This window comes from Electrophorus electricus, chromosome 4, assembly GCF_041902795.1.
Source record: "Electrophorus electricus isolate QZ-2024a chromosome 4, ASM4190279v1, whole genome shotgun sequence".
Taxonomy (NCBI): domain Eukaryota; kingdom Metazoa; phylum Chordata; class Actinopteri; order Gymnotiformes; family Gymnotidae; genus Electrophorus; species Electrophorus electricus.
The window spans coordinates 37,483,732-37,499,489 of record NC_137500.1 but is presented as its reverse complement, the minus strand read 5'-3'; the positions used below and the strand labels follow the sequence as shown (position 1 = coordinate 37,499,489).

Here is a 15,758-nt window from a genome sequence, read left to right as displayed (position 1 = left end):
AGCGAGCCAACAAAGAGCCTTTATGGTCAGACATTTCTCCACGGTATGGAGATGAGTCTATATTTGCTTTCATTTGACATATAGGATTTAGCATTTCTGTTTAAGCAATGTGCGGTAGTGAGCAATGGAAAACTGGGCGACCTCAGGCTACACAAAAACAGCCCTTATAATCCAGATGCTCAAGCTTTCTTAAACTATGCTTTAAATATTGTTCCTGTCTATGGCCACTCCCAGGTCTGCCTGGGGTCAGAGCACCAGGCAAGGGGTGTGTGTGTGTGTGTGTGTGTGAGAGAGAGAAGAAGGGGGGCTCTCTGCATTGTTCAGCCTCAGCATGAGAAACACACACCATCTCTGGAGAGCAGTCATCTGGAAGCAGCTACGGTTTTGATACATTATTGAAAAATACAAAAAGAGACATTCAAAACAGTGCGCTGAAACTACTGCTACTTCCTATGGCAAAGCCCCTGGGGGTTTTCTGAGGGAATCATGCTACATACAGTATTATATACGGGAGTTCGGGTTTGTATGACAATGTCAAACACTGAGACTGCGTTAAACAATGTCGAATCTATTTACACACTTCCTCTAGAGAGTCCAAGAAACAAAAATACCAATTAATAGCCACTTTCCTTCAAATTCCCCTGCTGGGAGTTTTCGTCTCAAAAAACCCCCCACAACACTGTAGCTGATGTGTGGTTGCGTGGGTGCGCGTGTGTGGTGAGAGCCAGCTGCAGAGACAGCGATCTGCTCAGCGCTCAGCCCCGCTTGTGCCAGGTAAACAAATCGTGCAGGACGAACTTAGCCAAACATTGCCACAGCAGAAAGACGCTTTCCTGATTTGCATCCTCTGCAAACTTCCCACAGGAAGCAGCCGCTTCGCTGTCATCCTTTCGCGAAACACTTCAAGTACCCCAAGTGACGCAGGATTCCAGGATTCAGGAGTTGTGACTGCCCAATTTGTGGAAAACTGCTGCGAGGTGGGGCAAAATTCCCACTCCTGCGTTGTCTTTCTCTCCCGCTTTCGGCAGCGTCTGTGCCAACACGTCTGCTTTTTCCGAGGCAGACTTCACATCAGTGCACCACAGACACTGACGAGATTGTTTTTCTTGGTATCTGAAACCCCCAAATTGGAGTAATGGATTTGGTGACACGCCCCGGTTTTCCCGAGAGAGCCAGCTGCAGAAAATGTAAGGAATCATCAACAATGCCAGGTGGGACAAAACCATATATGTACATTTGAGAGATATCACGAGGGGTTCGGAAGAAGGATAAGAGGGACTCCTGAAACCTTCCCTTCCCATGGGTCATTCATTATAAATCTTGCAGACCTTAGGGAGAGGAGCGCAAGAGGAAGATGGAGACGGCGCGATACAATCAAGGACACAGCAACGGGACCCCCGCTAATGAGTTCACGGTGTTTTTGAGAGGCATTCCACAAGTCCCCTTCCAAGCTGCACACAATACCCCACCAAGCTCCGCCTGTTCCTCTCCGTAGACTCAACTTCCTGCGAGAGAGACGGAAATCAGTTTATGGGGGCGGTTGGGGGGGGGGGGGGGGCAGTGTCCAGGAAGGCAGGGAACCGTGGAGTCACTCAGCGAAGGAGTGAAAACACAGCTGGAATGTGGCTCTGTGCAGGGAGGATCCGCCAGGGTTCCATCAGTCCCAGCCTCTCTGCTCACACCCTGCCTTGCACAATACACGAGCCCAGACCCTCGACGTGCACACAAAACGTACACGACATGCGCAGAGGGTGGGGGGGGGGGGGAGAACCCCCAATACTGAATACAACAACAATACAACACTCCCTGACTCCTAACGTTTGAACGGATTGGAAGTCATGAGCTTTTGTTTGTGAGTGAATGAGAGAGAGAGCAAGAGAGAGAGAGAGAGAGAGAAGGAGGGAGGGAGAGACAGATTGCGGGTTCTGAACACAGGTGTGGGGCTGACATGTCAGGGTCATGGCAGCAGACCCTTCACTGGCTACGTCAACATCCAGCAGAGCCCCTGCTGAGCTGCGACGCCAAAACCCTCCGGAGGAACCCTGGCCGACTCTCTGAGACCACGGGGAGGCTACTAGCATAGACACGCCGGGGGTCAGGCTGGCCTAGCTGGAGCCATACAGGAAAGGCAGCAGCTAATGGTTACTTAATAAGATAAATATGTTTCATTTCATATGGGGGCCTTGAAGAGAAGCAGAGAGAGTGAGAGAAAGAAGCTAAGACCTGTGATAATAGTCTAAGTCTGACAGCCACTAGGATTATATGTATACAAATTTAGACAGTACCATCAGTGGCAGATGGATCAGGAAAATCCTGTCGTCCACCCGCTAGTGCCCATAGCAGCAGCTCACACACACCGCGACCACATGCACCCTGATCCACAGCTGCCGTTCCACACACTACTGGCCCCACAGCCACAACAGGGCAAACAGATGCAGTGTACAGTGACAGAGCTCCCTGTCCGACTGTGTTACGAGCTCGTGTGTGAGGAGTGTGTGAGTATCACCTGTCGCTCTGATCACACTGCCGCTTTGCGATCATGTTTCTTGGGATGAGGACAGAGAGAGAGAGAGAGACAGGGAGAAAGAGAGCAAGATATATGGACGCAGTCAAGGTTGTCGTCCTGTCACTGAGCTCCCAGACAGCTGTTTGACCTTCACAGATGCATGCTGCCTCAGTCATCCTCTACTGGCCTCTCTCTCTCTCTCTCTCTCTCTCACACACACACACACACACACACACACACACACACACACACACACACACACACACACACACACACACACACACACACACACACACCCACAATTATGGTGCAATTTTCACAATTCGTAACTATGGGTCTGTGTGGCTTGAAGCGGCGCACACAGAAAGCGCCGCACACAGAAAGGGGCGTGGCTTTTGCTGTCAGTCAGCAGAAAGAGTGCTCCGCATGGACACCAAGATTACAGAGCCTGGCAGGGAGATGGGAAAAGCATCCCGCTGCTGACATCACAGCATAACAGGTGGGGAGAGGGAGACACAGAGGGCTCAGACACCCCTCCGTCTCTGTGGGGGTGTGGAGAAGCTTTTGGAGGTCGGCTCCATAGCGCGTCAAAAACACCAATCAGGGGTCTCACTCTGCTAGCAGCGTCTTCCATGAAAGCACATCACTTCCCTTGCGCGTGCGCGCGCACGCACACACACACACACACACACACACACACACACAAATTCCAACAAAACATTTGTCAAACAATTTAAATTGAACTTAATTAAATTAGCATTAATTATTGCTTGTGACATTGCTTGCATGAGTCTGTGTGTGTGAGTTCTATGAGAATGAAGCATGTTAAAATTGCCAGGCCACCACACCTTTACAGACAACCACGGCAATCACACACTTGTCATATATCCATCCTCCGAACACTCATCTAACCATGTTCTGTGGCTTCGGGTTGGCTGGGTTGCCTCCCCCCCCCCCCAACACTCTCTCCGCCAGCATGAATTGAACCGCCCCGGGGCTGCAGTCTGCAACCCGAGCCCGGTGGGGACAGCACAGCAGTTAATCTCTGCCCCCTTCTCAGGGTTACGGCCGCAGTGCACGGTACACTTTTGACGCAGCGGTAATGTTCCGAACCTCGACCTTGCGATTGTAACGATGCTCGCGGACAGTCGGCAGGGCATAGACAAAGCCGACTGCAGATGTAACGGGACGAGGCCCAGTTAGGCTCGGGGGAGAGGGGGATGCTTGTCTGAATGCAGGGAGACGGCCCTGAGGATCTGGCAACGAGGAGCGGAATGCTGAACCCTTGACCTTTCCTTTGACCGAGAGGCGATGCAATGCTCGAAAGTCTTGTGACACCTGTGGCACATGGAAGATGGGCCAGGCAGGGCTGCAGCAAACATTAACCTTTATTGGTCACAATACAAGCAGTCTGTGCCAACTGCCATGCAGTTAAACTGTGTGTGGGTCAAAAGACAGGGTTGCCAAGTATTCCCACCTGAAAATCCTCTAGAGGGAACTGCAGCATGTCCCGGAGCGCATCGCTGAGGATCTGAGTCTTCCTCTGGACCAGCACGCTCTCGTAGTCGAGTGGCTCGATCATGCGTGGCTTCACCTGCAAACACACACACACACACACACACACACACACACATTCAGCATTTAAAACAAGGCAGATACAGTCCACAGATACGCAGATACTGCCAAAACACCTTTGTGACAAAGCCTAGTGTGAAAAACGAGGTTGTGTGAAGTCTTCAAATCACTCTTTAGGTTTCCAGGGGTTGACGACATTATCACTGTGCACTTCTGGATGACTGTGGATATTTCCCAAGGCCTACTCGGCCAGAGCGTCATGAGTGTGGGTAGGAAGACAGAACAGAGAGGGAGGAGTCCTAGAGAATTCCTAGGAGAGCAGTCAGAAAGGGTCCAGTGATGGCTGGATGGATGGATGGATGGATGGATGGATGGATCTGAGAGAGCGTTTCAGCTGAGCACTGAGTAACACGTGATTTGTTTCCTTTGGTGCTGATTCACCTGAAACATGACCTGGCCATGCAGGATTCTTCAACATAGGGATTCTCTTCAACATGGGAGGATTTTACGCTTTCCTGTAGAGTGAGGCCACTCTGATCCTTGTTCAGCCTGCTGTATTTCCAGGTTTGACTAGTGTGACCCCCCCCCTCCCCTGGCGGGGCTCCTCGTGCGCGCCAGTGGATCCCTGCAGATGATCCAGAATGTCGCAGCATGGCAGATCCTCAACGCTCCTCTGCTTTCCCATCATCGCGCTTCTCCGTTCACTTCACCGGCTTCCCATCTTCCTATAGCAACTCATCTCCTTGAAAAGTGCCTTAAAGAAACCTTATCAGTCCCTTTAAAGAAGATTGTACACTTGCACTTTTATTTGTCTCGTTTATTAATTGCAGTGGTATTTTATAGCACTGTGTTGTAGCTGACATTATAGGTTTCAGCACTGACACTTGGTTAAGGGTATTTGTGAACTCGTTAGCCTGGATGAGAGCATCTGCTGAATGCCGTAAATGTTAAGAGGTTGTCTGGGACGGCAAAACCTCCTCAGCACCAGAGAGATTGCGTATCCAGAGCCGTTCCATAGCTTCTAAACCTCCTGAGATGCGAATGTGGAAATATTTGCTTTAAAGGACCAGGCGCAGCAGGAGAGCGAGAGGACGCAACACGTGTAGTGATTTATTGTGGAGGAGCAGATCACTCCATTCTAACACAACATGACAGAGCAAAGTAAGCATGAGAGTCAGCCAAGGTATAGGGATGACAGCAGACAAGGGGTGTGTCCATGTGAGAGAGAGACAATTAGAGAAAGATGGGGGAATGGGGGAGTTTGACTGCAGCTCTCTCAGGAGAGTGAGACAGCTTCACATCTGGAGCTAATATTAGCTGGGTGTCAAAGAATGGCTGTGCTAATCACTGCTAACAGACACATGGAGCAGAAGGGGGTGAGAAACACACGCCATCCTGACATCATACTAGTCCTCTACCTCAAGACCAGGACACAGAAATAAAGGAAAGATAATATACAGATACAAGCAAAACTCACACATGCACATTCTTCCTGCACACACACATTTCATTCTTGTGCACAATAGTCATTATTCATTGGACACAGACATGCACACATACATGTCTATACAATGAATCTCATGTGCGCACGCACGCACGCACGCGCCTCAGACTGATGAGGGGCTGAGACGATAACAGGGCAGGCTGAACAAGCACAGTGTACGCGCGGACAACCATCTCCATGTGCGCTGTGGTTTAATCATAAGCTCACGGAAGCTGTCCAGAGTCAACAGTGATGACAGTCATACGACCGAGGTAATAACGCTACGACTAATGCCATTTCTTTAACTAGCGTAGAGGCCACCTCACCCACGACAGGACAGATCAGACCACAGCCACGCCTGCGTCCCAGTCGCAGATCAGAGGACGGTGTCCTGTTAGAGCTCCTCTGGGTGGTTTTCCAGAGCTCTAGGTAGTCGAGGCTGGTGTCTGGTTACCTGACAGAGCCCACACCTTTAATCAGGCCCAGAGGCCACAACAGCCAGAGATGTTTGGACAGTTGCTTTCACAAAGATATCAAATGGAATCACTGTGGCTAAGCCATAATTCAGTCATTTCTGTGGAATGCGAATGGTGCGCTGTGTGGTGCTGTCCACTGGGTGTGGGTTTGGGTGTGTGTTTGTGTATGTGCACTTCACTCCCTCTATGATGATGCTTACCATATGCTTGTGTCAGGGGACTCATGTCCCCAAGCAAACACTCAATTCCTTAAATCACTGTATCAACAGAGTAAAACACACACACACACACACACACACACACACACACACACACACACACACACACACACACACAGCGCTATGGGGACTAGAAGAGGTTCTACAAACAAATAAATGAGGCTGAAATGGCTCGTACACCCCCCCCCCCAGAGCACCTGTTCCCCTTAAGTTCACTGCCTCAGATGATTGCTATGATCTGCAATAAAAGAATATTAACATTTTGCTCATGTCGAAAACTCGCACTCATCTTGAATGTTTGAGCATGCGTTCATTCTCCCACATTCCCGAAGGCTTTCGCGTAGAATGGGGGAGGGGGGTAGCGTAGGGGTGAGCTCCGTCCAGTCAAGGTGGTGCGGGCGGGGCCGCTCTACTGCTGCTGTCACGGCCCATAACAGCTGGTGTGGTTAGCAAAGCAGATGTTTATTTATGGTCTGACACATACAACCCCTCAGTCTCTCTCATCCACACACACACACACACACTCATAGTGCTATGTGGACTAGAAGAGTTTCTACAAACAAATAAATGAGGCTGAAGTGGCCCACACACACACACACACACACACACACACACCCTCCTCTCCTCCTCAGAAGGGTCAAAATGGAATAGCTTACCATATCCTGCCAAGGGAGAGACAAATGAAGCTATTTCATTTTTTCTTACCGCAGTCCTTTTCTCTAATCATCTCTACAAAACATCCTACAGCTCTGCGTACAGCCAAGGGCTCCCCTCTTCCCATCTCCCCTACGCTCTTCCCCAAAGCACTCCAGTCTCTGGTTTATGTTCCTTGTGTCCCCACACTTCTCCTCTCCTCTTGTTCTTTATGTCTTTACTGTGTAAAAAGCTTTGCTCACCTTTACTGTCTGAGTAACAAATGCAGTAATGCAAGTCAGGACGGTGACAGTTGGCTGCTCTCATAAAAATCCAACCTCAAAGCTTCAACACCTCAGTTTTCAACCTCAAACTTGTCACGTCACTGATTTAGGAAACAAATCCAAAAATCACACCTACACTCACTTACACGTCCCTACCTTAAACCAAAAACAACATAAAAAGTCAGTCATTTTAGGAATGTCAAATGTAAGTCCTAAACAGAAGCTTTGATTTATCACGGCTAATCTCCAGAAATGTTTAACTAGCCATTTCCTCAACATATCTCAGGCCACTTGTTACAGACGCACACTTTGTGCCTCTAAGCTCCTTCGGGGCACATACGTGTATGAGACTCACCGCTGTCTGGGCCGAGCTGCTGCCCTGTTCTGTCTCGGTCACGGGTTGGGTTTTAAACTGCTGCGGAGACTCTATCACCATCTTGGGTCCTCTGACCGTCCTGCCCTGCATGCTTCCAGCAGATCTCACCCAATTCCCAGTCCCAGAAACACAGGAAAAGCCTTTCCAGTCTCTTCAGGTTACACTCCGACGCGAGTGCTGGCAGTGGGTCTCTCCTCGGTAGACTCCAGGCTCACGACAGGCAGTCAGCATGTCCAGCAGAGGTCAACGTTCAGTACAGAAATGCACCAGAACTGTGCAGTTCTAGTCTTCACTGTCCAACATGGGCATACACACATACACACTCTCTCTCCCCGACTGGAGACAGAGGGCCCCTCCCACACTCAGCTGTACTGCACAGGGGAGTTATTCTACACACACACCCTCCTCCCCCCGGAGTCACTTGAGCCAATGGTATCTACCTGCACACTATAGACAAATGTCCTCACAGACGGAGAGACAAAGAGAGATATTCCATTGTAGAGACGCATTCTGACTTAAGTTTAAGAAAACAACCAACCAACAACAATAAAAAAAGACAATGCAAGCATGTGTGCGCACGTGAGCGAGAAGAGAAAACTAAAATGTACTGGAGAGTGAAAGTCATATCAGAAACATTCCTGTGACTTAAACCTTAAATCCACTGACAATTTACTGCTGGAGATTTAATCTGCTAGAGAACCTGTCTGACTGCCCAAAACCCATCAGCACCAGATTATGTGAGGGCACATTATAGATTCAGATCCATCTGCACGCACGCACGCGCACACACACACACACACACAAACAAAGCACCCACACACCCACCCACACCCCTAATTGAGCATGTAGCCTTCTGAGAGCCTAGGAAAAATCCCCATACAAAAGCGCTGCCAAAACTGCACGCGCATTAATCAAAACTCACAGCACACACACACACACAGCTAGAGAGATCTCTCCACCCTCCACCATCATGGCTTTTACAAACAATAGTAACTTTTTAACAAACATTGTTTAGTCATTTTAGAGAATCTCCATTTCAGAAGGAAATCGTGGGTGGAATTTCATTGACGAAAGTGGAGACAAAATGGAAGTTGGATAAAGAAGCATGCCACCCTGGCGGGCACTTCGGCTGGCACGGAGGTGCTCTCTGCTGCTACTCATACCTGTTGCTCCGGAAATACCAGACTGGCACACTAAAGTTTCTCCCCTCATTTGTGATAGTGTATTTGTCCATCTTTAGGAGAACAGTGGGGCGAACAAGAGGCCACACGTAGGATTGTGGGCCATGTAGTGTCTCAGGTGCTGTGGTCCAAGGTGAAGCCTAGAGTCTATGGCGATTTACTTGCTGTTGTTAAATAAAGGGACTTGGTGCAGTAATGAACAGAGAATGCGTGTGTGCGTTTCCTGTATGTACACATGCCTCTAGGATGACTGCATGGCATGGTGGGATTATTCCCCTCTCCTAACTGTGGCTTGTTTATGCATCTGCTGGACAGGCATTCCACACACACACACACCTCAGAGACTACCGACTGTGGAGACCCCAAAAGGGCCGTGTGTGTGTGTGTGTGTGTGTGTGTGAGCTTTATCTTTTACACTGTAGTGTCCAAGTTAAACAAGAGGAGGAGGAACGAGTCATCTCAGCTGCCATCACCTGCTTCTTAGAAACCGTCAGTTCACACCCACACACACTTACGCCCCCCCCATGACACACACACATACACACACACACACTTACGCCCCCCATGACACACACACCCACACACACACTTACGCCCCCCATGACACACACACCCACACACACTTACGCCCCCCATGACACACACACACCCACACACACTTACGCCCCCCATGACACACACACACCCATACACACACACACACACACACATACACACACACCCACACACACTTACGCCCCCCATGACACACACACACACACAAACACAAACTTCTCTCTCCCTCATTTTCACTCATTAACACACAAACACACACACACTTACTGCTGTGTTTGAGGGTGTTCTGTAAATAACAATGACTTCGCTTACAGGAATATTTCTTTCTTTGCATATGAGAATAAAACAAAATTTGTTGAGTCAGCCTTCACATCAGCTGTTCATCATAATATACCTTATATGCACTTATATTATAATGGTGGACATTTTGAACTGTGTATGAAATGCATAAGAAGGAGGCATCTTAATATTAATTTACAACCTAATTTTGAACAAATTATTCACTCATATGTTTCATCCCCAGTATAGATTAGTATACTTACTAAATTATACTAAATTATAGTATAAATTATATAAAGTATACTAAAGTATACTAAATTTATACTAAATTATTCTCATCTGATTTTGGTCAAGAAACATTTAGCCTCCAGAAACACACTTTTAGAATCATTTTCAAAAGTGTGTAGATTTGATCTGAGAATTAGAAATGTTTTATTTCTTTGTTTTCTTAACTAAATGTTTATTTTGTATAGTTGAGTTGTGTATACATTACATATCTTTTTGTTTAAGTAGTAGTTATATTGTTTCTAATATTTACAGTAATCATGTCTGAAGGCAGGTAGTGGTAATTCATATTCATTATTAATGGTTATCGTGTACATTGTATTACAAGACTCCACTGTAGAGTTCAGATTTCAGGACTCCCTGGCAACAGAAAAACAACGTACAGATGATTTAGACCCAGCTGAAGGTACACTGGGAACTTCAAAGCTGATGATCCATTCAAATATAATGTACTGAAAAGAGAACAGACAGGTGTCGACTCTTTGAACCTCTGCTTCTACAATCTATACAGTTCAGTACTCTATGGTATATACAGTTCAGTACTGTAGGGTATATACAGCTCAGTACTCTAGGGTATATACAGCTCAGTACTCTGTCATATACACAGTTTAGTAACACAAGCAGAGACTGATACTGTGGTTTGTGGATTTTAGAAACAGTATGATAATAGCTATACCCTCCCTGTAGGAACAGTGAAAACAGAAGGGCGTAATCTGCAATTATGTATAAACACACACACACACACACACACACACACACACCTTATACTAGTTTTCCCAGAATCAGAAGCAACATCACTGTAATTTTCACTAAAAGCTCCTTAGTGTCAGCATTAGAAACACACACACACACACTTTTCTGTTCTATCAACTATGATGACCTCTGTTATCAGCAGGAATTCAGTTCAGTTCTCAGTGACTGTGCTGCTGTATTTGTGGCTAATGGGAAAGGAAAGCAGATGTGTGTGTGTTACCCTTGCAAGTTATCAATCACTCTTGTACTGCGTGGGCGTGTGTGCGTGTGTGTGCGTGCGCGCTGTATGAAAGCATTCAGAAACCAGGCCATTTAAACAGACACCTACATCATCTCTGGGAATGCAGCAGAGACAACACCAAAACAACACCAACAACAATATGGGCGAGATGCTGAACATGGCAAAATTTTGCAGCATGTACTTGCAGACTTCAGGAAGTGCACACGTGGTCCCTTTTACAATCCTGCGCTCAGTAGGCCGTGATATCCAGCAGTGTGGAACCAGGTCGTAATATTTGAGTGCTCTCTTCCTCATGCAGCACCGCAGCATGGGCGTCCAGAAGTCTGTACCTTCAACCTTCACCCCTTCGACGGGGCACTGTATACCTTTTCAAAGCTCTGGAATTGTTTGAGAGAGTGTTCAGTAAATCATTCGCTCTGCAATCTTCTCAGAACTCTGCAAACGTCTCAGAATCTCAGCGCTTAACGCCGGCAGACAGAACACATACATCAACTAATGCAAACAGTTCAAAATGCAACTAATTCATAATGCAAAAACAAACAAACTCATTCATAATGCAACTAACTCAAAAGCTGAAGCTTAGCCTGGCTTTATCTCAGTGCCCAGATGTCATGACCAGCAGGGGGTGTTTTGCAATCTGCAAGGTGAAGACTGATCTCGTGAACAACATGACTACAGCCCCAATCCCCCCCGCACACACACACACACACACACACACACACACACACACACACACTGATACACACACACATTTATTCTACCATGGGCAGTTGGGTTGTTTGGGAGCTAAAGTACAGGTGAAGCTGGGTGGATGTTTTCTGCCCGTTAATGTTCATCTATTGATTCACTGATCCATTCTTCGAGTGTGAGGAGAACGCGGGCACTCAGATATGCCCTGTGAACAGAGCTGCTGCCCTCTGGCCTATTAACACAGCTCCCTGCACATGGGAAACTCAGCAGGTGGCACAGAAATCACAAGGGCTGCATAGTTGTTCTGGAGCTGTGTTGATATTAGCACATCAGATCCTGACACAATTGCTCGGTCAGAGAGACAGGTGATTTCTCCCTCCCAGTCTGTGTGTGTGTGTGTCTGTCTCTTAAACCTTTCATGTAAAGCTGAGAGGCAAAAGGAGGTAAATGTGCAACCCAGGCAGTCTCTCTCTCTCTCTCTCTCACAAAAAAAGGAAACCAAGCAGATCTTTGGTCCTGTCCTCCAGTACAGCAGGCTGAGTACTGTAGTGATATTCAGGTGTAATACATTGTCTCAAATACAAATGATCTGTACACACAGTATACGCCTTGATCAGCCAGACCGACAGAAAGCAGCTGAGCTCTCCGAGAAACAGGACAACACAAAGCCCTACAGGATGCAAAGAAATGGACATGAACTCCAAAAAACTTGGCAGCACACATGTACAGCTGCCGCGCATGCACGCATGCGCACACCCACACACACCCACACACACACACCTTCAGAGCAGTCCTGAGGGGCCTCGCACTGGACCTCCTCCGCCCAGGGCAGGCTGCCTCCAACTTCACCGGCCTGATATGCTCAGCTGCACTGCTGCTCCTAAAGTACCCATAATCCCCACGGAGGGCGGAGCACAAGCCATGGAGAAGCATCGTGCTGGCAGTACAGCCCATGGCTCTGGAGGTGCATCACTCCACGGAGACGCCCGTGTTCCGGTTTCTCTTGGCCTCCATAGAAAAGAGCTGAGCCACAGTGCGACTGAGGCAGCGTGGCTCGGCCAACGTGCTGTGACAGCAGCTCACTGATGCACTGGCAGCATGTGGGTGGGGGATGAATCTCTGTGTGTGTGTGTGTGTGAGTGAGAGAGAGTGAGAGAGATACAGTGCTAATACAGAGACAAAGGAGAGAGAGAGAGAGAGAGAGAGTGTAGAGGAGAAATGCTGTCTCACTGAGCGCAGTAAGTGGGTTTTTGTCAGGCAGAGACAGGCAAGTGTGTGTGTGTGTGTGTGTGTGTGTGTGTGTGTGTGTGTGTGTGTGTGTGTGTGTAACAGTCCTGCAACACCAGAGCCAGAATACTTCCTACTTTTTTGTGCGGATTTTTTGTCTTCATCCACATCCATGAACAATAGTTCTGTAACTGCTATAAATACCAGTCAGTACCAAAACATTCAGCTGTCTTCGGGTGAAACACTTTTCTGCACACAAACTGTAGTGTGTTTCAAAACTGCACGTCCATTAGACTCTAATGATTCCCCCCCTCTCAACTGCCACAGTACAATCAACATTCTGCTGTGGGACACTTCCACAACCGCAGTTAAACACAGGAGAGAAGTAAGTAAGTGAGTGTGTGTATGTGTATGTGAGAGAGATGGGAGGGCCTCAGTCCAGGCTCACGTGGTGTAGCGTCTCATGTGGTGTGGTGTGTAGATAGTGGAGTGTGCAGGTTGCTGATGGCTCTCTCACATTTACAAACAACATAACATGATACAAATGAAGCCTTTAATGTCAATTAGTCTCACACAAACACACAGTGTGTGAAGCCACATTATAACATAAAAAACTCATTGAGCTCTTAGTTTTATACAGAATACTACATTCAAAACTAGGGAGTAAAATAAGTGTTGTTATTATATGAAGACAGACTTTGAAATAGTTCAAATTCCAGATGTGGGCTACTCGCGTGTCTACAGCCATCTACTGATGGTGGACAGGATGAAATTATCCACCGAAGAGGGAAATGGGACCAAACCATCAAAAACAAGATGAGAACAGGACATCTGAAAGTCTAGACTGTATTTGAAGTCATACGGTATAAAAGTTTGAAGTTTAATATGAGTGTACTAGAGAAGGCACTGAACTATCACACACACAGACACAAAGTAATTTCCCTCTCAGTTAGGCCCAGTGTACAGGAGAGACTGAGCCAATGAGAGGTGAAAGAGCACTGGAACAGGCGGTGTGTTCAGAACACCGAGGTCACCAAGGTCACTGCCCTCTGAGGTCACGGGTTCGATTCTCAGGGAGCAGGACGGTACTGAAATGGTCACTGTAAGAAAAAGCTTCAGTCAAATGCTAAGACTTATAGATGTAAAGTCATAACAACATCACTGCATTACACAATGAAATGGTGACTGTGCTAGTGTAACTTTAAAAGGCCATTTCTATTGTTCTATTGTGTCATTCAGGCTCCTCCAGTGCTGTGCGGTCTGAATGTGCCACAAGGCCACAGTAGAATGACTGAAATAAGTGTATCCACAGGCATAGAGAAACAGGTTGATTATCATCCGTCTGGCGTGTCAGCCACACCGAACCGCTATAAAATCACTCACAGATCATTACTGATGGATGTTTACAGTACAAGCACAATAATAAAAAAAGATGCCACCCACCAGAAAGTGTCCCAACACGCGCGCACACACACACACACACACACGCTCTCGTTCATACCCTCGAGACTGTGTACTGCTCGTTCAGGCTCGAACATGCCTGAGAACCCCTTCGGACACGAGCTAATACAGTGTGCATGTGAACGTGTGTGACCCACACAAAGCGGTCTCTGTGAGCGAGCTAACTCATGTCCCCCGCTCAACACACACACTCACTGTGGTTTCCGGAGGTGTTCAAAGCCACGTGAGAGTCTTGAAGTGCTGTTGCTGTAGTAGTCTTGCTCCTCCGCCCCTCACACGCTCTCGCCCCTCTGTGTAAGTGCTGATGGGGAAGTCATGACCTTTTTTTTTTTTTGTCTTTACCCCCTGACCTGTGGAAAATCTACACCCACCCACCCCGTAAAGGCACTTCCAGAGCACATGTCCCCGCCCCTAACCGCCAACAGTCAATCACAGCCTCCGAGCCAGAATCTGAGCCTGCCCGTGCAACACTGATGACCTTGTACTGGCTACATATGTGTCATTCAACCTTGGAAACACACACACATGCACCTGTGGATTCACACCCACTCACTCACTCACTCGGACACCAACCTTCAGATTATTAATGACTAGTAAGATGGAGAGGAAGGCAGTGTTGTGGTGTTCCGCGTCCCTGTCCTGTCCTGAGGAAGCCCTGAGCTGGTGCATGCAAGTGGGTCAGGGCAGGAGGTAAGAAAGACGACAGAGTTCCTCTGTGGTTCAGCTGGATGACAGAGCGTTCAGAGAGGAAGGGCCAATCCAAATCACAGCTCCCTCCTGCTGGGCTTCGGTGTACACACACGCACGCACATGAACAAGCGCACGCATGTGCATGATATGAATTGGCCATCAAGAGATGTGAGCGCATCTGTGTGCACGCGCATGTGTAAGTGTGTGTGAGAGAGAGAGAGAGAGAGAGAATGTGAAAAACAGGAAGAAAACCACATATGCCTTTCAGGCCCTGCTGAGTCACTGAAGTGGGGTGTGTGTGTGTGTGTGTGTGTGTAGGGGGGGGGGGGTGTCCTCTACTCTGCATGCAAGCTTATGATTACCATGCTGTCCTACTCCAAACATTTGAGGACACAGGTATGCATGGTCAAACGCAGGGGATGGTGAAGAGAACCTCAGAGATGTTTGATGGAATCGGAGGTACCTGCTGATCACAGCATCTGCAGCAGAAGTTCAGCTCCTCCAGAATTCCAAGCTGACTTATCTTTAAGGGTTTTGGTCATCAGTAACTACTGACATGGAGACACTGAGGATGTTCCTGAACTAAACGTTCAGTCCAAACACATCTGCATTTAATGTCGTTTTTGTAATATTAATACACTTCTTATCATCTTTTTTCCATTTAGAACCATAATTGTCCTACTTATGTTTGTTAAGAACATGGGACAAAATAGTTTTTTAAACATAAATAATAAACAAAACATTTGTATTATTTTATTATTGTCAATAAATCTGACAGATCTACATGATATCACTCTGTACAACAGTTGGTGTTAAAGGGCCAAGTCACTAATGACCCCAAGTAT

The 15,758-nt window shown here is 47.5% G+C and overlaps 1 protein-coding gene across 8 annotated transcripts in view; it reads right to left on the bottom strand.

The window, feature by feature from the left end:
• LOC113580297 (dedicator of cytokinesis protein 9) overlaps positions 1 to 15,758 on the bottom strand; it is a 58,950-nt gene that overhangs the window by 29,452 nt on the left and 13,740 nt on the right. For 4 of the 8 annotated variants that reach the window (XM_035520910.2, XM_081713620.1, XM_081713618.1 and 1 more), the window contains exons 1-2: positions 12,316 to 12,504; positions 3,984 to 4,100 (exon numbers count right to left, since the gene is read on the bottom strand). In XM_035520910.2, coding sequence (XP_035376803.1) covers positions 3,984 to 4,100; positions 12,316 to 12,489 — 291 coding nt within the window. In that variant the 5' untranslated portion in view covers positions 12,490 to 12,504. Of the gene's footprint in view, positions 1 to 3,983; positions 4,101 to 6,240; positions 6,260 to 7,530; positions 7,922 to 12,315; positions 12,505 to 15,758 lie in introns of those variants that run through there. The other 4 variants (XM_081713617.1, XM_035520933.2, XM_081713616.1 and 1 more) reach the window with 3 other exon arrangements.